We start from the raw sequence: 22038 nt of genomic DNA, 5'->3' as shown, positions 1-22038 counted from the left end.
TAACTAATTACTTTAGTTAAAGAGATCGGATACATAACCTTCATTCGCAAGCACTGAACAACCGAAGATTAAAAAAGAAGAAGACTCATGTAGTTGAACTGCAGTAACTTATCTGACATGAGAATTTACCAATATGGCAATATAAATATGATTCAACATCTTCCTCAAACACTAGTAGAACAATTACCTATCCAGAATTGACATATATATAGGCCCTGTTTAGTTTCTAAAATATTTTAGACAGCATCCGTCACATTGAATTTTCGGACACATACATAGAGCATTCAATGCAGTTAAAAAAATAACTAATTATACAGTCTAATTGATCAGCACAAGCTGAATCTTTTAAGCCTAATTAGTCCATAATTGAACATTTCTTGTCCAGTAACAACGAAATATGCTACAGTACCAAAAACCCAAATATTTTCACCAACTAAACACACCCATACATTATACAGTTTTTTTTGCAGGTATATACATTATACATTATACAGTTATAAGCTAAGACTTTACACTGTTGCAAATTTATGACATTCGACGTACTAAAAGTTGGCGTTGAAAATTTAACGGCCTTCTAATGCTGTGAGGCTCATGTCATTCATGGACAATACCCTACTGTTGCCAGTTCTTCCAGGGTCAGCGTCCCTACAGGAAAAATACACAGGCTGCATTGGTATTGGGAGTGGCGTGGTTTTGTTCTCGAGCATGAATACAACCGCTGACATGAGTGGCCTAGAGTTCGGACTGTCTTGAACACACAGAAGTCCTATATGGATGCATCGTGAAACTTCATCGAAGGGGCAGTTCTCCTTAACAGATGGGTCCACTAAATCTTCTGTTTTGCCATCTTTCCATAAGTTCCAAGCCTGAACAAGCGAACACAGAATTTTCTTTCCAATGAGCTAATATATGTTCAGTGAGTAGGTTGTGGTTTAGGATTTAGAGTTTAGGGTTTAAGATTTAGAGATTGTGGTGCTGGATTGGGAGCATCACTCGAAACTTACATAGACTATAAGATTAGGGAAGTCCAAGATAAGATGAGGTGAGCTGATCTTTAATCCACTCACAATCTCCAACAGTAGAACACCAAAGCTGTAGGTATCAGACTTGACCGAAAATGCACCTTCCATCGCGTATTCAGGGGACATGTAACCACTGTAAAAACGAGTCATCAGCACATGAGATCTGCATAACAAGTGCAAGATTATAAATCCCCTCTGAATAATTCGGTAGTGCACGAGTTACTTACTATGTCCCAACAATCCGGTTAGTATTTACTTGGTGCTGATCACCACAGAATATCCTGGCCATACCAAAGTCTGATATCTTAGGGCTCATCTCTTTATCTAACAAAATGTTGCTTGCTTTGAGATCTCTATGGATTATAGTTAATCTTGAGTCCTGGTGGAGGTACATAATTCCTCTTGCTACTCCCTGGATTATCTTGAACCTTGTCGGCCACTGAACCATTGACTTTCTTGCAGAGTCTGATAAGAATAACATGGAACAAGGCACATATGCATATTTATTTGTTGAGTTCTGTAAACAATATGAAAAATTAGAAATTGAATGTACCAAAGAGGAAGCGATCCAAGCTTTTGTTGGGCAAGTACTCGTAAACCAGCATCTTCTCATCTTCATGAATACAGCAACCTAGAAGCTTAACTAAGTTCTTGTGCTGCAGTTTTGCAATCAAAACTACTTCATTTCTGAATTCCTCCGTGCCTTGTCCAGAACCCTTGCTTAGTCTCTTAATAGCTACATCCGTGGTACCATCCAACATTCCCTGCATGATCCCTCATTCATCCAAAACACAGTTATGGACCATATAATTTTCTATATGTATAACAATCAAGTGAAACTTTTTGCCAGTACCTTGTAAACTTTACCAAAACCTCCCTTGCCAAGCATGTTGGTGTCAGAGAAATTGTCTGTTGCTGCAACAATGTCATGGAAGCTAACAAATGGGAACTCTATACTCTTGTTACCCGCTTCATCGGTAGATCTGAAGTACTCTAGCATCATTTTCGTTTGGACTTTGTTCTTCTGTTGTTTGCCTGCCAGTAGAAACATCAATATGGATTATTTCCCCTAAACACTTATACAGTAGCGCTTCATTTTTAAAAACCATAGCTATTTTCTTTGTACCTCTTTTACATTTCCAGACAAGGGCTGCGAATGCTAGTAGCAGCAGACATGCTATAATTGGCAGTAGGATCTTCAGCAATTCTCCGTTATTTTGAACTGTACAAGTGAAAAGGTATGTCGGCAGAACTTAGTGCAGCAAGCATTGTTTGCAGTTGAGTTTACTCGCACAGGGTTCCATGAGCAATCTGTGAAAACTTTACATCTGTATAGACTGATCTGTTGTGAACACTGAAGAACATGCAAGACATTAACTGATAGGCATTTGATATCATGATAAGTTTAATCAGATTGCTTTTGTTATACATTTTTTTTTTGCGGCATGGTAATATTTGGCATTTGTTATATTTTTTTTTCTACTTTGACTGCGTTGAAACTAGCATAGAGTAGAGAAATGGTTGCTGCTATATTGTTTATTTGATGCAAGTCGGTTTTAAACCAATTTAGGGCTTTGCACAAATTTCAACTAAACCATAAAGAGCAATCTCCATCCTACTAGTATCTTACACACAGGCCTTAGAGCAGATGACAGCACATTGTCACTCCCTCCGTTCCAAATTGTAAGTCGTTTTATGGCAAATTAAAATACATAACTTTTGCTATGCACCTAGATAAATATTATATCTAGATACATAGCAAAAATTACATATCTAAATTTACCAAAACGATCTACAATTTGAAACGGAGGGAGTACTAAACACTAATGTCATTTCTGGTAGTGAAAGAAGGAGACTGGATGAGGTGTACAGATTACAGAACGCGCGTACCGGGAGATTCGCCAAGCCGGACGTACAAGTTATCTGCAAAGCTGCTGGCTTTCTCCAAGTCGATGAGATCCCCAGTCCAAACCAAGCACCTCGATGTGTCCCCCACCCCCATAGTGGCAGCACTTAGGTTGGCGTAGGCATATGCCATACATGAGCAATTCCTGCTGCACTCGGCCGCACACTGGTCGAAGCTTCTATTCCTAATGAACAAGAACTTGTCAGGAACCTTCATATTAGGCATGATCGTGAAATGGTTCCCCTTCCTGCATCGTAGTGCTTCCTTTCTTCGGCACCCTTTTGAGAAGTTGAGACTATCAACCAGCTCGAACCCATCAGGGCACCGGCATGTTGGGATTGCCTCCGTGTGGTCGCAGTAGCCGAACGGGCCACAGGAGGCATAGCGATCGCAGTCAGCAGTAGGGGCCTCAGAAACGACTGCCCACGACGATGTGGTGTTGTTCCAGCTCAGGAGCCTCATCTTGCCGGTGTAGTGGAGTAAAAGGCGAGTGTAGGGCGAGCCGGGGGAGACTGTGAACGTCCAGTACATCTTATCCCCTGTGATGACCGTCCCTTGGGACAGAGAATTGCCATGGTATGTGACGCCGGATACCGAGAGATCATTATTAACAACACCGTAACGAAAGTATGGCAAAGTCCCGTTCCAAATGACCGCTTGAAGGTTGTTTGAGGTGGGATCGATGCTGCAAGAGATATCCCCGGTGGATGGGTCCCCAGGGCCCTTCCATGCGACGAAGCGCCCAGCCACCTGTGCCTTGTAACTCAGCAAGAATCTCATCGTCGGAAGCATGGTGTCGGTCGGGTCATCGAAGCTTTGCCATATGTCCATGCCTCTTGGCAACCGGAGGACAAAGTTACCTTCGTTGCTTAGCACTGCAAAAGCTCCAGCGCCTCTGGCTGTGGCGATCTTCGTCTTTGCTGTCCAAAAGGTCCGGCCTTTGGAGTCTGACAGCACCAGCTCCGAATTGCTGGTGACGGCGAGCTTCGGGGTTGAAGGGGCGGTGATTGGGTTGTCACGATTACCGACCCATACCACAGTTAGCTCTGGGATGCTGTGGTACCAGATTCCAATGTACAGACTGTTGCTGGAATTGGTGGGGGAGAAGAAGCCGAGGGCGAAGTCCCCACCGTTGGAGATGAGCACGTCTCCTGGGAGCAATGGCTTTGCCTGTGTCAATCGGTCGGCGGATTGACAACCAGAACTCAAGAACAGGAGGAGGATCAGGAAGATGAAAACTGGAATGGAAGCCGTGCGCCTGTCCATTTGGCCGGCCCGGTGAAGTGTGATGAAGATAGTGGCGTAGAGGCAGTCAGAAAAGAACGATATATAAGAAAAGAAGGGCGCGTAGCTGTCGAGCAGTTGGACGTGTAGACGAGAGGTTGTTTGGGCGTAACGTAAGTTCGAGGATTTTCCCATCCATCAAATCGCAATTTTGCTCGCATCACAGAGTGGGACAAATTAGATGTACGACGGGAAAAATCTGCAGTAGGGAGGGAGGACCTGGACCCAAGCTACCCTGATCAAAAGGATACGGCCGGTTTTTGTTTTGGGCCCAGTGCGAAAGCGATATGGTCCAAGGGCCCGCTTGGGGTGTTTCAGTGGCCGCCGTCGGTTGCGGAGTCCGCCGGCTCGGGGAACAGAACAATCCAACAGACCCAGGGGCGCCGCCCCACCGATCTGCCCGCGGAGATTCGGCGACGATCGCCGTTAAGAGGCCAGCCAGCCACTGCTACTGCGACGATCTGGGTCTCTATGTCCATGCTTGTGGTGAAACGGGTTAAATTATACAATTTCTACCGCAACGGTGTGAAGTAATAGTCTGAATGAAATCTTGTACGTGAAGGACAGTATACTTTGGGTTTTTCTGCTCGTCAAATCAAAACATGGCTTTCTTCACATTGATGGATGGTAGCGGGATACAATCGCAGGATGACGGCGAACTCTGCAATATTTCAGAAACAAACACATCAAGAAAGCGAGGACCCAGACTAAGGAAGCAGTACAGCAGTGACTGAACTGGTCTCCGACGACTTCGTCGGCCTCATCATACCGTGTCCCCATAGGTAGATTTCCGTGGCCTCTTTTCTTAGCTTTGGAAGATCCCAACCAGTCCAAGTCCAATAGGCGCACGGGAGGAGCATTCTGCCGTTGCCGCCGTCTGCAGCGGGTCGGGCTTCCTCGGCGCATTTTCTGGAATGAAATGAAGTGCTACACTAAAAAGATTGGATAACTTCCTTCTTTTAATCATGCGAGGAGCAACTGAAGAGAAAGGTGGATCTCATTGGGAATTACAATGTTTTGTCTGGAATGAAACTTTATTGGTGTCACTCATTACAATATCATTCACAAATTTTTTAGAGAAAAGGTCTCCCCACTTTATTCCATAGGAACAAAGTATTTTTCAAGGTTTTCAGCCTTGTACAATTCAAAGTCTTATGCGTATTCTAGGCGCGCCGCTACACAGCACATGATCTAACAGAAAAGGAAATGTCAACCATGACGCCCGAGGCAAGATTCAAAGCTTCCGACTCGGATGATGGTGGAGCCGATGTTGATGAAGGTAACGTCACACTCTCTGAACTTCTTGCTGTCAAACAAAGCGGTTGCAAGCTCTTCTCCGCTATCCTGTTGATTGCTCTGTTGTACTCCTCCTCGTGTCCCGCCTTGTATAACGGTCTCCAACTCTTTAGTGCTTGTGCTATCTTGTTCAACGCCACCCGTTCGTCCTTCCATAACTTCCCCTGAAAACAAATTTCATTCCTTAGTTTCCATAGATTCCAAAGTACGGCAGCACCTACCGTGTTTAAGACACAATTCCTTTTGTTACTCACCCACCAACGGGCCACAGATTCAAAATTCGAGCCAATTTGGACTCCAAAGATATCCGAAACATGTTTCCATAAAGTACTAGCAACACAGCAATCAAAAAAAAGAAGATGATGTATGGTTTCAAAATCAGAACAGAAGAGACATGAGGTATCCTCGATGTTTCTTCTCTTGGCTAGGTTGGATCGCGTTAACGCTTTATTATTAGAAATCAACCAAAGAAAGATATGTACCCTAGGAGGCACATAAAGATTCCAGATCACAGGCGTGTAAACAGGTTGGATACCTCTGAAACTAATAGTGCTATACATATATTGTACCGAAAACTTACTACTATTGTCAAAAGACCAGATTATTGCATCACAATCATCTGAATAAGTAATAGATTCAGCAATTGCTACCAGGGTAAACCAGTCCTGCATGAGAGTTTCATTAACTCCTCTCCTAAAGGAAATTTTGAGATCAACCCCATCCCATAGATCAGCCACACAAAGGTTTTTTTGGTCACAGATGACATAGAGACCGCAAAATTGAGTGGCAAGGCTACAGTTGCCAAACCACCAATCTTTCCAAAATCTAACTGATTTTCCATCTCCTATATTCCATCTCACCCCCATCTTGGCAGCTTTACAAGCCCACAAGACTCCTCTCCAGAAGGGGGAAGCCCCAATCTCAGGGCAGCAAAAAATGTTTGGCTTATTATTGTATTTATAATCCACGATTTTTTTCCAGATCATATTATCACATAAGTGATATCTATTGATCCAAGAGGCTAGCAAGCATAAGTTCATGTTACTCATGTCAGGAATACCCCACCCTCCATGTTCTTTTTTTTGGGCCAAGCTCTGCCAATTTGAAAGATGGTATTTGTAGTTTCCTTCAGCATCATGCCACAGGAAGTTGGCCATTTGAGAATTAATATGCTCAATAGCCCACTTAGGAAATTTTATAACTGATAGTAAATACACAAGAATACTAGCAAGACAAGATTTGAGCAGAGTTAGTTTCCCTGCACTAGAGAGTAATCTCCCTTTCCATCCTGCAATTCTTTTGATCATTTTATCTATCACAGGTTGGATATGTTCCCTTTTGAGTTTAGAATAGTGGAGGGGGACACCTAGATATTTGATAGGGAAGGTGCTAATGTTGCAACAAAACAATCTTGCTAAAGCATTTTGTTCATCTTCATCTAGATTTAAAGTCATGAGATCACTTTTGTGATAGTTAATTGTCATTCTTGAGAGGTGTTCAAAACAAACAAGCAGGAACTTAAAATGCCTGGCTTGTTGGATGTCATTTTTTAGGAAAAGGAGTGTATCATCAGCATACTGTAAACTGATGATTCCTCTCTCCAGGACCTCAGGAAGAAGACCTTCAATCAAATTAAATCTTGCTGCTTTCATAAGCATTCTTGTGAACACATCCACCACTAGGTTAAAAAGAAGGGGAGATAAAGGATCTCCTTGTCTGAGGCCTTTACCTACTCCAAAATAACTACTGTTATTATCATTTATCCTGACACAAACAGAACCCCCCTGGTTAAAAGGTTCACCCAAGTTACCCATTTGTTGGAGAAATTCCTAGATTTCAGAACTTCCTCAAGGAAGTCCCAGTTTACCCTGTCATAAGCCTTTTCATAGTTGATTTTAAAAATGATTCCTGGCTCTTTTCTTTTGGCAATATCATGAATAATTTCATGAGCAGCCACAACACTTTCCAAAATGTACCTACCCTTAATAAAGGCAGATTGATTGTGAGTAACTAATCTATCACAAATCCTGACCAGTCTGTTATTTAAAGCTTTGCTGAAAATTTTAAAACTACAATTAATCAAGGCTATAGGCCTGAATTTCTTCAGGTCTGTGGCATCAGCTTCTTTAGGAATAAGAGTGAGCATAGCATAGTTGAGCCTATAAATGTCCAGCTCATTATTCTCAAAGGCCTTTACTAAATCCATAAAATCTATTTTGATTAGATCTCAGAATCTCTGATAAAAGAGAAATGGGAAACCATCCGGGCCAGGTGCTCCATCGGCATAGGAGCCAAAAATGGCTTCTTTAATTTCTTCTTCAGTGAAAGGAGCCTCTAACATCTCATTTTCACTAACAGAGACTTTGTCAGCTTCTTCCCAAAAATTATTATCCAGGTGGACATCAAGTTTCTTTTCGGCACCAAAGAGGTTTTTGTAGAAATTAGCAGCTATTTGAAGCATTTCTTTGTTTTCAGTAGTAATACCATCTGGGCCATCAATGGCCAGAATGGTTTTCTTTCTCCTCCTTTGATTAGCCACTGCCTGGAAGTATGCCGTGTTTCTATCTCCTTCTACAATATTTTTCTCATGAGAACGTTGCCTAGCTTTAATTTCTTCGAGTTGCCAGATTTTATTTAAATCATTTTGAATCTCAGACATTCTCTGTTTTTCGGCTTGATTAAGCATGTTATCTTCAGAAAAAACATCTAGGATGTCAAACTCCTCAAGGAGTTCTTTCTTGTGTGTTTTAATTTCTCCATTTACATTCCTAGCCCAACCTTTTATTTTCTTTCTTAACAGCTTTAACTTAGATTGCCATTTATCTAAGGGATTGTCAAAATGACAAGGTGTGTTCCAGACTTCAGCCACAAGGGTTTGGAACTCATCTCTTTCCAGCCACCATTTCTCAAATCGAAACATAAATGGCTTTTGAGAAGGAGTGGTTCCTAGGTCCACTAGAATTGGGACATGATCACTTCCAACTCTAGGAGCAGCCCTAATTTGAACATCAGGGTAATGGCTCTCAAGGTTGGTTGTGACAAAAACTCTGTCTAAAACAGCCATAATTTGGCTCATCTTGATTATTTGTCCAGGTGTAAGTCCTGGTATGATTCTTAATCTCAATTAACCCACCAGAATTGATCCAATTGTTGAAAGCATCAGCCCAATGATAATTAATATTACCGTTGTTTTTATCTGTGCTTTCACGAACTAAGTTAAAATCACCCCCAAACATAGTTGGGACATTCCAAAAATTTAGAGTGCTATGTAGCTCATCTATAAAATCTTGTTTACCTTGTTCATAAGGAGAGCCATAAACAGCTACCAATCTCCAAATGAATTTATCGCATAAGTTCATGATTTTTGCAGTCACACAAAAGGAGCCAATATCCCAATTGATAATCTGAAACTTATTTGGTTTAAAACCAACTAAAATTCCTCCTGCTGTACCACTAGCAGGCAGGAAGTTCCACGAGAAATTATGACCAATACTACTAAAAAAAGAATCATGGAAAGATTCTTTTTTATTTTCCATTATACCCACAAAATCTAGATCATTGTTATCAATGAAATCCTTAAAGCATTCAAAACTGCCTAGTTTATTCAGGCTTCTAATGTTCCAAAATGCACCTTTCATTGGAAACATTTTTTTGTAAGGAAGGCTTAAGGCCTTTTTGAACTATTTGAGACCAAGTTTCCTTAGGGGAAATTTGCTCAGTATCATGCACTGAAGGCATACACTTTGCATTGGAGTGAACTTCACTTTGACTCAAGTCAAGATTACTAGGTAGCACAGTTTCAGAATTGGCATCAATAAAAGCAGAACATTTATCTTTCTCAACAGTTTTAAGAACATCAATGTTTTGAAAAGCAGTTTGGCGATTATTGCCCAGAGTAACATTAACTTTGCTAGAGATATCATGTAGGCAAGAACTGTCAAGAACATTAAAGGATATACCTGGATTTTTCTGGTGGCCAGCCTCTAAATTCTGTATTGCTTTCAGTTCCATAGCTTTCTGTAGAGTAGTTCTACCATCCTCAACATGTCTTCTTGGTCTATCATGCAGCAGGTTGGGTCCCCATTTCTATTTCTTGGTTTTAACTTCCTGGTTCAGGTCAACCTGATGATCAGGAGGAATCATGCAAGCCTCTAAATCAGACATCAAGTTCCTTTTGGTGGAGATAAAATCCATAGTTGTTTCTTCCGAAACCATTTGTGTTTCACCGACATCATTGTCAAGCATCTCTTCACTAGCATTAATGTCAGTATCATAGCCTGTTTCTTCCAGTTCCATTGCTCTTAAGAGTTTGAAGCATTCATTTGTCTCCTGGCTATCTAGGGCTAACTGTCTGAATTCTTTCCATCTAGATACATCCTCTTCTCTCTCTGAGTTGGTTATGTGTGTATCCAAATTTGACAGAGATTCCATCATTTGGTCAGCTTGAATTTGATCCAATGGTGACACTGATTGTATAGGTACTGTTTTTGCCTTCTGCTTATCACCTCCAGCTTGTGGTCTATTCTCAGCAGGGGTTTTTGGAGTAGTGACGACCTCTGTTTTCCTCTATATCCATATCATTGTTCTCTGGGATGTTATCATCCAGATCATCAACTTCGTCATCATCTTGATCAGGATCATCATCATTTGTTTGTCCCATAAGAGTTGGATTCAGGGGATCTCCTTCTACCACAAACTGTATATCAAATAGTTTCCTATCCATCTCAAAAAGCTTTTCCATGGGAATTTTGCTGGAATCTTTACATGCTATCTTCACTCTCACTACTTCATAGAATGATTTGAAAATTGTGGCCCAGTCCACTTCTAACAGCAAACCGAAACAGGAGGAGATTTGTGCAAACACTTTCCAATCGCACCATTTGGGAGGGATTCCTCTCATTTGTACCCAAACCTCTTGCAAAGAGTCGAAGGGTTTAGTTTCTCCCACCCATTCTAGGACTTCCACAATGACACCAGCTTTCCTCAAATTGAAAGAAGGGTAGTTTTTGATGTCAGAGACTTTTTTGTGGGGGGGAACCTGACCAAGAATTTTCCAGTTTCCAGCTCCCTAATTTGCCATGGCCATTCCTTGCAATATATCTCACCCAGTTCCTTTTCAAGCTCAGCAACTGAAATCTGTCCAGAGATCACATTGACTACACAATTTGTAAGATTCAGCCATTGACTCGGGCTTTTTCCAGAGACCTCAATGTGGTAGAAACCTAGTCCTGAATTTGCACTGCCATAGAAAGTGGCTGTAGGGTGAGAAGCAGACCACATAGGACATAGATCCATGTGGTGACCGGGCACAGCACAGATGAAACATATTTTTGGCTTCCCACAAATTCCAACAAAGTGACCTGGCTCACCACAATTGAAGCAAGTCAAAGATCTGTACCTCGCATCAATGGTGGGAGGGTCGGCATCCTCCTTCCGCAGATCCTGCTTTTTCTGCTGTTTTGGTGCAGTTCGATTTGGGGGTTGTTGAGTCTGGGGATGAGGATGAGGACCCTGATTGAAACAGCCACTCTGATTGCGATTCCCTGGTGGTGCCTGTTGTCTGCTCTGATTGTATCCTTGTGGTGGCCTTCGACCCTGGTCAGTTGGAGGTTGATGAGGGCGGGGAGGAAATTGTTGGTTCCGGGCAGGTCTTGGAGGTAGGCGAGGTTGGCGAACATCCGGTTGCCAAACCCAGCGCCCCTTTTCTTCTTCCATCTTTCGCCGCCGCACCACCTCCGCGTACGACTCCCTCTGGTGTGATTTTCCCGAAATATCTCTCGAGAAACTGATACGGGTGGGCTTGGAAACCAATCGATCGGCTCTACTGACTGGGAAGCAATCCGCTAAGGTGAATTGCTTCTTCTTCACCAGATCCTTGCGAACCCAAGCCAGGAAACCCTCATCACCATGAACCCTAGGACTCGGGGAAGAGGGGACGATCCAGAGCTGGCCGAAGAAGCTTTCGATTTCTTCACCTGGGTGAAAGCGCTCGCGCACAGCCGCAGGATCCGATCCCACCCCCGCTGATCCGCTGCCAAGTGTCTCTGGGTTGGTGGGGGTACCTGAGGAGGACGATGACTCCCTGACCCGTGGGGGCAGGTTCCTGGCTTCCTGGTACACCCCTTTGCGCGTGTGGGCTTGGTCAGCGGACGGGGCGGGCGCGGGTGGAGGGGTTGCACGACGTGTGAGATCCTCCTGCGCCGCCGATGGATAAGCCACCGCCGGGCGGGTCGCCGGAGGTGGAGCCGTCTTCGGTGGGAACATGAGGTGGAGCGATACTATCTCCCCTACTACCAACAAAATTACCTAAGCTAAACTTCTCAATAGAGAATCCTAATATCATTCACAAATTTCTATCCGTCCAATGAAATCCAGTGTTATACACATGATAAGCTAGCTCACAGGCAGTACAACCACCAAACGAGCAAGAAGAAATTCACTTGTCAGTACTCAGTATGCAGTTTCACCAAGCTAGCTCACAGGCAGAACATCTAACGGCCCTGTAGCGTAGTGAGACTGACATCATTCATAGATGGTTCCATGTTATCACTAGCCCTTCTAGGTTCGTAGTCCCTAACAAAATATACAGGTTGCTTCGGTTTAGGAAGTGGGGTTGTTTTGTTCTCCAGCATGAACACAACCGCTGACATGATCGGCCTGCAGTTTGGGCTGTCTTGAACACACAAGAGTGCTACATGGATGCATCGTGAAACTTCGTCGAGGGAGCAATCCTCCACCATTGATGAGTCCAACAAATCTTCTATTTTCCCATCTTTCCAGTAGTTCCATGCCTGAACCATGACACAATTTCACAGTAACTCATATTTTTCCCCTGTGGATAGTTGTAGTTCTGAATTCTGAGCATTCCTAGTACTTACATACACGGTTTTTCCTACCGGCCCAGAAATTCCGAAATTTCTGAAATCTCCCGTCTACCGGTGGAGCCCGGTATTTTGCTGGTGCCGCCCAAAATTTTCGGCATTTTGAAACTGTGCGTGCTAAAAATTGGGCCCAAATGTTGTGCAAGCCCGCCAAGTAATTGGAACCCAATAAAAACCCGTTCCTAACCCTAAAATCCCAATTAATTATGTTTGTGTAATATTTATTTGGGATTGCATCTATATTATTTGAAATTGTGTGCTGAAGGTACTATTCATACAAATATCATTGAATCGGTAGTTTATAGTATGTGTACATTTGCTTTTTATCTAAAATGATATAGAATTGATGTACATGATTTTCTGAACAAAAAAAATATTTTTTTGTAAATTTTGTTCGAAAGTTTTTTTGTATCGCCGATAAATTCCCGATATATCTGATATTCCCGTTTACCGGTGACCACCGAGATTTTTAAAATACCGGTAGAGAAAACCCTGCTTACATATGCTATGAGGTTAGGAAAATCCTTGATAAGATATGGTGAGCTGATCTTTAGACCACTTACAATCTCCAACATTAGAACACCAAAGCTGTAGGTGTCAGACTTGACTGAAAAGGCTCCTTCCATTGCATATTCAGGAGACATGTAACCACTGTGCATGCAAATGATATTACCAAAAGGATTGCATATTTTTTGTAAGTGTAATAAACCAAATGTATCTGAAAATTTGGCAGTGCAAGAGTCACTTACTATGTTCCTACAACTCCGTTAGTATTTGCTTGGAGCTGGTCACGACAGAATATCCTAGCCATGCCAAAATCTGTTATCTTTGGGCTCATCTCCTTATCTAACAAGATGTTGCTTGCTTTCAGATCTCTATGAATTATAGTTAATCTTGAGTCATGATGGAGGTACATAATTCCTCTTGCCACTCCCTGGATTATTTTGAACCTTGTCGGCCACTGAACCATTGATTTCCTTGCAGAGTCTGATAAGAATATTATGGAACAAGGCACATATGCACATTTATTTGTTGAGTTTTGTAAACGTTATGAAAAGTTAGAAACTGAATGCACCAAAGAGGAAGTAATCCAAGCTTTTGTTGGGCAAGTACTCGTAAACCAGCATCTTCTCATCTTCATGAATACAGCAACCTAGAAGCTTAACTAGGTTCTTGTGCTGCAGTTTTGCAATCAAAACTACTTCATTTCTGAATTCCTCCGTGCTTTGTCCAGAACCCTTGCTTAGTCTCTTAATAGCTACTTCCGTGGTACCATCCAGCATTCCCTGCATGATCCCTCATTCATCAAAAACACAGTTATGGACCATATAATTTTCTATCAGTATAACAATCAAGTGAAACTTTTATCTAGTACCTTGTAAACTTTACCAAAACCTCCCTTGCCAAGCATGTTGGTGTCAGAGAAATTGTCTGTTGCTGCAACAATGTCGTTGAAGCCAACAAATGGGAACTCTATATTCTTGTTCCCTGCTTCATCAGTAGATCTCAAGTACTCTAGCATCATTTTCTTTTGGACTTTCTTCTTTTGTTATTTGCCTGCTAGTAGAAACATCAATGAATTCTTTCCCCAACACTTACGCATTAGTGCTGCATGTCGTCGGGACAGCTACCGCGTCGCAGTAACCGAACGGTCCACAAGAGGCGTAGAGGGCACAGTAACTGCGGGGGTAGCCGTCAGAAGCAACTGTCCACGACAACGTGGTGTTGTTCCAGCTAAGGAGGCTCAGGTTGCCTCTGTTGTCAAGCAACAAGCGTGTGTAGGGTGACCCAGACTGTGTAGGTGTAGGTGTAGTACAACTCATCCCCCCTGTAGTAGAGATACTAAGACATGACAGAGCGGAAATTAAAAGTAGCTATTGTATGTGCTGGATACTAAAACTTTGTTGACAACATTGAGGCGCTTGTACGGCAAACTCCCGTTCCAGGTGAAGAGTTGAAGGTTCGAGCTGGGATCGATGCTTAAGGAGAAGTCCCGGCTAGATGGATCGTTAGGGCCCTTCCAGGCAACGAGGCGTCCAACCACCTGTGACTTGTAGCTCAGCGAGAACCTCGTGCTTGGAAGTATAGTGTCGGTGAGATGATCGATGCTTTGCCATACGACCGTGCCGTTGAGCAGCCGGAGCACAAAGTTACCTGAGTCGAGCAGAACCGCGACAGCCCCGTCAGCACCTCCAGCGGTGGTGGCGTTCGCCGTCATCCAGACAGCGCGTCCTTCAGAGTCGAACAGCACCATCTCTGAACTATTGGTGATGGTGAGCTTCACGGATGAATGGTTGGAGATTGGGCTGTCGCGATTGGCGATCCACGCGACAGTGCACTCAGGGATCACTACTACAGATCGGGTCATTTGTCCCGGTTCTAAAGGGTCATTTGTCCCGGTTTTGAAACCGGGATTCGGCTGCCGGGACAAAAGCTCTGGAGGGTGGTAGAACCGAGACAAAATGTCCCTTACACTAAAATTTTTTTGCGCCCTGCGGGATTCGAACCCAAGACCTATTGCCTAGCGCATGGCTTCTGTGTCAACTCACATAAGTAGTACATGTGACTTAGTAAAGAATAACTTTCTTTTGAACTATCACGTGAAGGGGTTTTTTGTCCGTGTTGGTAACACCAACCAGGACAAAAAGGTCCTTTAGTCCGGGTTGGTGCCACCAATCGGGACAAAAGGGTCACCCTTTAGTCCGGATTGGTGTTACCAACCGAGACAAAAGGGTTGGGTCTTTTATCCCGGATGGAGCCACCAACCGGGACAAAAGGGGGTCATTTTGTCCCGGTTGGTACCTCCAACCGGGACAAAAGACCTATGTCCCCCCGCTGGCCCGGCTAGCCGTTGGACCCGGGACAAAAGCCACCTTTTGTTCCGGGCCCAAAGGCAATCGGGACAAATGGTTTGAACAAAAGTCTGTTCTGTAGTAGTGGATGTTGTGGTACCAGATTCCAAGGTACAAGCTCTTGCTGGAGTTGGTTGGGGAGAAAAAGCCAAGAGCAAAGACTCTCCCCTCAGAGATGAGCATGTCGCCGGGGGAGAGTGAGTTTGCCTGTGTTAGCTGGTCGTTGGACTCGCAGAAACAGCTCAAGATCAAGAATAGGAGGAAGAAAACATGGAGGTTGGCGTTTGAAAGTGATCGGGTGCTCTAGCCTAAGAGAGGGAGGGGGTGAATTAGGCTCTAATAAAAACTTAGACCTATGGCTCCAACTAGTTTGCACAAAACTTAAACTAAAACATGCTATCTAGATGTGCAACTAGGTTGTTCTAGTGTGAAACCCCTATCACAAAAGAGTTTAGCAACCTATAGTCTTTCCAATCAAGAAACTATTCTATGAAAGTAAAGGCACACAAATTGCTAGTATGAAATGCGGAAGCTTAAAGAGAGGGATATGAGATAGCAAACTCTTGACGTGGGTGTTTATCCCGTGGTTCGGTTAGCCACAAAGGCACACCTACATCCACGTTGTTATAGCACTCACTAAGAGTATTGCTACTCGGCCACCAAGTCTCTTCCGTGAACACAATCACGGTCACCTTGGCCCCGGGTTCCACTAAGGAGCTCCTCCACAAAGGATGGGGGTCTCCACGTCCCCCGCACAAAGTGTCGTCGCCGCTCCACACCAAGTCGGAGGGTCGATGACGTTGCCGGCGAGCTTCACGCTCAAAGGTGCCGGTGCGCCAAGCTCTTGTTTTGATTCACTAGAGAACCATAGCACAAAGGCTCAAGGCCTTGCAATCACACTCACTAAGAGCTAATCTAGCACTCACACTTTACAAAGCTAGTGCTATAAGCTAAGGATATGATCTATGAGCTCTTGTATGGCTTGGAGATGTTCTTGGATGTGTATGAGGTGTCTTGGGACTCCAGCAATCTTCAAATGGCCGGGGTGAGGCGTATATATAGGCCACCAAGTCTTGTAGCCGTTGCTCCAACGGTCAGCAAAATTCTGCGTATCACCGGAAGAACCGATGCCTCTTGGCGGGGTAGCGTCGGTTCATCCGGTCACTCATAACCCGAAGTAGCCGTTGAAGTCCTGACAGCTGACGCAGAGACCACCGGTTGAACCGATGCTTTGTACCGATGGATCACCGGTTCATCCGGTGCTTAAGAATCTTCTCCTGACGGCTGACGTCATTGCACCGATGCAATACTCCGATGCACCGTCGGTTCAACCGGTGCTGAAGAAACTTCTCCTGGGCACTTGACATCGTCTCTGGAACATAGGACGCCCAATGCACCGATGCCCTTTTTTGGACCGTCGGTTCAACCGGTGCCTATAGGCTGACTTGGCTTCGATTCCCTTTTGCACCAAACTTCATAGCGCCGGTTCTTCCGACAAGCGTCGGATGCACTGATGCTTAGGCATCGGTTTTTCCGGTGCTCCTGATCCGAAGAGGAACCCCCGTAGGGGCGGCGTTTGGCGGCCCTTCAGGCCTTGCTACGCATATCTTCTCTTTCTCTTTGTCATCACTTGAACCTAAAAGTCTGAGAATGATCATCTTAACAATCATGTTAGTCCAAGTGTTGTGTTGTCATTCGATCACCAAAATCACTCGAAATGGCATAAATGGTGCCATGTTCATTACTGCGTTGCCCATTAGGTTCTTCAGTTCTGGTTTGTTTGGCTCTGAAGGGTGAAGAAAGTAGCATGTAGCCATGATGCAGTTGGACCGCAAGAAATAGAGGCATACTTGGGATCTTCTGTCTGTCTCAAGGCGTCAAATCGAAACGTGGCTCTCATAGAATCAAGACGTGGGGATATACAGGATAGAAAAGTCTGCGATGATTCAATCCTGCAATAATTCAATCCCGCAATAATTCAATCCCGGCCTCGTGCGTGGAATATGGGAAGAGAGGTCGAGAATGAAACTTCGGTGTTTGGATCCGGCCTGGATTGGTTCCAAGGATTTATTTCAAGTTCTCATCACATCAGATATTTGGAATTAATTAAAAGTATTAAATATAGACTCTATTAAGCCTAATTAGTTCATAATTTGACAATATTGTGCTCAGTAAATATAGGCTAATGATAGATTAATTAGACTTAATAGATTCGTGTCGTAAATAAGTCTCCATTTATGCATTTAGTCTTATACTTAGCTCATATTTAGCCCTCTAATTAGCATCAAACATTCGAGGTGACATGGACTTAAAATAAGTCACTGGATCCAAACATCTAACTGTAAAATAAGTCACTGGATCCAAATATCACTGTAGCCATTTAGAAATATTAAATAAAATCTAAATGAAAAAATAATTGTAGAACCTTGGGCTAATTCATGATAAGAATTTAATGAGCAATATTAATTCATGATTAGCGGATGGTTACTGTAGAATCATTGTAGCAAATCATAAATTAATTAGGTTCATTAAATTCATCTCGCGAATTAGCACTCAACTATGAAAAAAATTATAAATAGATTTTAATTACTATTTCTAAATAGCAATATTCTCGTTTGATGTGATGGAGACTGAAGTTTAACGAGGGAGCATTTTCTACTGCACTCGGCTGCGTGTTGGCGCCAATCTAGAGCCAACACAAGAGTGCGCACGGTCGCGCGGCGCGAGGAGGGGCTCGATGCAGCGCCTCTTGCGTAAGGCGGTCAGACCGGTCAGAGGGACCGGTCAGACTGGTCGCCGTGGTGAAGCGGCGAAGTCCAACGAACGCTAGCCCGGGAGGGACCCCGTCAGGACAAACGCATGTAGGGTTGTTCTAGGATCGGCAGGCCACCTAGAACGCCTTCAGACGTCGCAGAGACGAAGGAAGAACAGCAGATAGGAGATTGGAAAAGCTAGGGTTTGGAGGTAAAAGTAAAGATGATAAAAGTAATAGATTGTTTTGTGTTTTGATCGATTGGATGCCTCAATCGGCCGTGACCCTTTATATTTATAGGGTGGGCGGACTTGCCCCCCAAGAAATCCTATTACAAGATCTAAATCTACGAAAAACTCTAGTTGTACTCGAACTCTGCTTGGACCGGTCAGACCGGTTGGTCGTGCCAGACCGGCTACATACGCGTCGACCGGTCAAACCGCCTAAACATACCGGTCAGACCGGTCCCTGCCAATTTTGGCTGTCAACATATGCGCTACTGTTCTTTGGCAAAGCTTGCGTGCAAAAGAACACTCTTCTGGACCAAAATTGTCTAAGGGCGATGATCAATAATACATCGGCCATATTTTGTGCTAATGACGATAAAAATTATCGGTCATGTCTTGCTTTTCTTCAAGTTGATGATGAAACAATTTGCTTAGGCCTCCAAACCTTCTTCGTAGCTACCAGCCTTTTGGCTCGACTTCCACTTGTTGCTCCATCTTTTCTTGATTGCGCAAATGTTGCAACCTTCTCTTTTGAGTGTGAGATAAGCCTGAGGGACACCACCTCGGCTGTAAGTACTTTGAATCTTTCTTCACATCCTTCTCACTCTCCTTGCTGCAATTAAGGTCTTTTTCGACCAGATTATTGCTAATCGGTCTTTGTGGAATACAATTTGGATATATAGAAGGACATTGAATATAATATGGCTGCATATACATCCTACTATAATCCAAAGGTGTATAATAACAAGGATATGACCAGAATCATGGAGCAATCGGCTCAGAATTTGGCGTTAAAACATAATTACCTTGATTTATGCGAGAATCCGATTGCTCACTAGATGTTGACGTTGACTTGGTACCTTTGGCTTCATCTGGCCATTCCTTGAGCTTCTGGGCAGCTCCCTCCTTCTCATATTTGGCCAGAAGCACTTTGAAGCTCGGCCTTATTCTAATTCCAACCGTGGAGGAATTTTCAGATTTACTGGACACACCGGTCAGACCGGTCTGGGAATCGGTCAGACCACCCTGAGGACCGGTCTGACCGGTCAAATTGCTGCCAGTCTTCTTTCCTTTGCCTTGCCCCCCGAGTGTTGATGTCTTTGTTGCAACTCGAGGAGTCTTGCTCTGCGGCACCTTTCTCTCAGGCCTCTCTTCCCCAATGATCACATTTTTCCCTTTAGTTGATTCAGATTGACTTGGCCGAATTAAAACCTTAGGATTCTTCAATTCAAGCACATGTGTATGTATTGGAAAAAGATTCTGGTCAACTTGCATTGTAGATATAACTAATCGTCCTTCATTTATGGCTGATTGCATTTGTCTACGAAGAACATTGCAATCATTGGTAGCATGAGAAAAACTATTGTGTAATTTACAATAAGCACGCCGCTTCAACTCATCTACCGGCGGAATTGTGTGAGAGAACTTAATCCTACCAAGTCTTGCCAACTCATCAAAGATTCTATCACACTTTGACACATCAAAGTTATACTTAACCTCATCATGCCGATTTTTAGAAATCGGCTTTAAAGAAGCGCAAGTACTTGGTTTATCATTGGGCGACCACACAAATTCAGCAGCGTAAACATCTTTTGACTCATCGTCCGAAGAATCTGAATGATACTCAAGAGCATGAGTATTTGGACGATAATGTCTATGACTTTCTTGCAACTCTTTTCTTCGGCTTTCTGCAGCCAAAACTCTTTGATGCACTTGATTAACCGCAAAAAAGTCATTGCCCTCTAGTTTTTCTTTAATGTGAGATCTCAAGCCATTGAAAGCTAAATCTGCTGGATCTATTTTAGCAAGATTCACATTAAAGCATCGGTTTTTTGTATCGCGAAATCTTCTAATATATTCATTAACAGATTCATCACATATTTGCTTAACCGATGTTAAATGGGACAATTTAAGCTCATAACTTCCAGAAAAGAAGTGATCATGAAACTTTTACTCTAATTGTTCCCATGAAGTAATGGAGTTAGGAGCCAAAGAACTAAACCAAGAAAAAGCAGTTTCGGTTAAAGATAAAGAAAACAAACGAACTTTTAATTCATTTATAGAACTAGCTTCTCCTAATTGTGCAAGATATTGGCTAACATGCTCAAAAGTGCTTTTACTATCATCTCCATTAAACTTCACAAATTCAAGCAACCTAAAACTAGTAGGATAAGTAGCCGTATCAAAAGACATAGGATACGGCTTTTGGTAAGATAGAGTTTTGCCTTTAACTTCCACTCCAAGACTTTCTTTGATCATCTTAGCCAAATCATTCTTACATTCAGCAAGAAATTTTTCAAGATTAATTGATGAATTTGGCAGTGTGGAGGTAGACACGATCTGTTGGTTTGATATCGCATGACCGGGGGAACCGGTCGGACCGGATGATGGGGTTGGTCTGACCGGTTGCTGCCTGTGTTGCCATCGCTGCATGTATCGGTCAAACATCTCATCCATGATAGGACCGATATGTGGCATGGTGTTTCTGGGGGGTACCGATGGCATGTTATAAGTATGAGTAGAATGTGGTGGCGTAAAATTTTCCAACTCATACGTTCGGCGAAAGTTAGCCGAACCATGAACACTTGTAAGCGGATCAGAATATGTTTGCGGAGCCACCAACGCATTTGTTGGCGTTACTGTTTGACCACTGAAGTAATTGGTTGGCATTCCATACGGCGGTTGACTCGCCGGTAAAGTTACCGATGGTTGAGAGACAAGGATATCAGTAGATTCAACAGTAGAAATAGGCGATGTGTCATCAATTACCGGTTGCTTACCAGTCAATATCAGAAACTTTTCAGTAAACAGATCAACTAAACGCACATCTCGCTCAGCAAACAAATTTTCAACTTGTTCCATAGTAACACCAGTAGATGTGGCACTTACAGGGGGTGTTACCTCAGATCCATCTGCAGAAGTAGAAGTGAAGTCGATCTTCTTGATCTTGGTGACCTTGCCACGTCGATCAACCTTGATGCTTGCAAGTTCCGCTTTCAGATCTTCTTCATCGCGCTTTTTTTTACGCTCCTCCAGCAATTGGCGAACATCTTCAGGAAGATGCTCCTCAGTGGTCGGGTTGATGTTCTCTGTGTCGATGTTGGCAGTTGATCCCATCCTCTTGAGGTAGATTAGATCGGTTTTTGTTAACCAAGATCTTTCTTCCCAGTGGAGTTGCCAAAATATGTTAGCGCCAATCTAGGGCCAACACACGAGTGCGCACGATCGCGCGGCACGACGAGGGGCTCGATGCAGCGCCTCCTGCGTAAGGTGGTCAGACCGGTCAGAGGGACCGGTCAGACCGGTCGCCGAGGTGAAGCGGCGAAGTCCGACGAACGCTAGCCCGGGAGGGACCCCGTCAGGGCAAGCACACGTAGGGTTGTTCTAGGATCGGCAGGCCACCTAGAACGCCTTCAGATGTTGCAAAGACGAAGGAAGAACAACAGATAGTAGATTGGAAAAGCTAGGGTTTGGAGATAAAAGTAAAGACGATAAAAGTAATAGATTGTTTTGTGTTCTCGAACTCTGCTTAGACCGGTCACACCGGTCAGACCCACCGGTCACACCGGTTGGTCGTGCCAGACCGGCTACATACGCGTCGACCGGTCAGACCGCCTAACCATACCGGTTAGACTGCCTAACCATACCGGTTAGACCAGTCCTGCCAATTTTGGCCGTCAACACTGCGCACTGGTCCAAGCTTCTGTTTTTAACGTGCGGGCAAGAACTCCTTCATCCCCCGCCGGCAGGGTCACGAAGTGATTTTCCTCCCCACATTTCAACGCCTCCTTTCTCCGGCATCCTGTCGAGTAGAGAGG

At 43.7% G+C, this 22038-nt stretch overlaps 2 protein-coding genes and 1 pseudogene across 3 annotated transcripts; all 3 read right to left on the bottom strand.

The window, feature by feature from the left end:
* Positions 1–423: 423 nt before the first annotated feature.
* LOC120640633 (G-type lectin S-receptor-like serine/threonine-protein kinase B120) lies at positions 424–4223 on the bottom strand. The gene is made up of 7 exons (XM_039916535.1): positions 2913–4223; positions 2149–2244; positions 1876–2057; positions 1576–1786; positions 1250–1487; positions 1005–1155; positions 424–866 (listed from the first exon to the last, which is right to left on the bottom strand). Exons 1-7 carry the CDS (start codon positions 4192–4194, stop codon positions 564–566), a joined length of 2463 nt encoding a protein of 820 aa, XP_039772469.1. The 5' UTR covers positions 4195–4223; the 3' UTR covers positions 424–563.
* Positions 4224–11999: 7776 nt separating this feature from the next.
* Positions 12000–13960, bottom strand: LOC120640635 (putative cysteine-rich receptor-like protein kinase 35). 2 transcript variants are annotated; one of them, XM_039916537.1, is made up of 5 exons: positions 13765–13960; positions 13465–13675; positions 13139–13376; positions 12890–13040; positions 12000–12299 (listed from the first exon to the last, which is right to left on the bottom strand). In XM_039916537.1, exons 1-5 carry the CDS (start codon positions 13912–13914, stop codon positions 12000–12002), a joined length of 1050 nt encoding a protein of 349 aa, XP_039772471.1. In that variant the 5' UTR covers positions 13915–13960. The 2 variants fall into 2 exon arrangements, with proteins under 2 accessions (XP_039772471.1, XP_039772473.1); XM_039916539.1 differs by having other exon boundaries at positions 12251–12386.
* Positions 13961–13984: 24 nt separating this feature from the next.
* LOC120640050 lies at positions 13985–21337 on the bottom strand (annotated as a pseudogene).
* Positions 21338–22038: the final 701 nt, after the last annotated feature.

The sequence above is a fragment of the Panicum virgatum genome, chromosome 7K (genome assembly GCF_016808335.1).
Source record: "Panicum virgatum strain AP13 chromosome 7K, P.virgatum_v5, whole genome shotgun sequence".
NCBI classification, from domain to species: domain Eukaryota; kingdom Viridiplantae; phylum Streptophyta; class Magnoliopsida; order Poales; family Poaceae; genus Panicum; species Panicum virgatum.
The sequence above is the reverse complement of the archived record's forward strand: the minus strand, read 5'-3'. Positions and strand labels throughout refer to the sequence as shown.

Excerpts from the sequence above, each read along its gene's own strand:
- LOC120640635 (XM_039916537.1), bottom strand. The coding sequence starts at position 13,914 with ATGATGCTAGAGTACTTGAGATCTACTGATGAAGCAGGGAACAAGAAT. Across the intron at positions 13,676-13,764 it reads GTTTTGGTAAAGTTTACAAG|GGAATGCTGGATGGTACCAC; the intron begins GTACTAGATAAA and ends GGGATCATGCAG. Across the intron at positions 12,300-12,889 it reads TTCCTAACCTCATAGCATAT|GCATGGAACTACTGGAAAGA; the intron begins GTAAGCAGGGTT and ends GTCATGGTTCAG.
- LOC120640633 (XM_039916535.1), bottom strand. The coding sequence starts at position 4,194 with ATGGACAGGCGCACGGCTTCCATTCCAGTTTTCATCTTCCTGATCCTC. Across the intron at positions 2,245-2,912 it reads CCGGCTTGGCGAATCTCCCG|TTCAAAATAACGGAGAATTG; the intron begins GTACGCGCGTTC and ends TCACTTGTACAG. Across the intron at positions 1,156-1,249 it reads AACCGGATTGTTGGGACATA|TGGTTACATGTCCCCTGAAT; the intron begins GTAAGTAACTCG and ends TCGTTTTTACAG.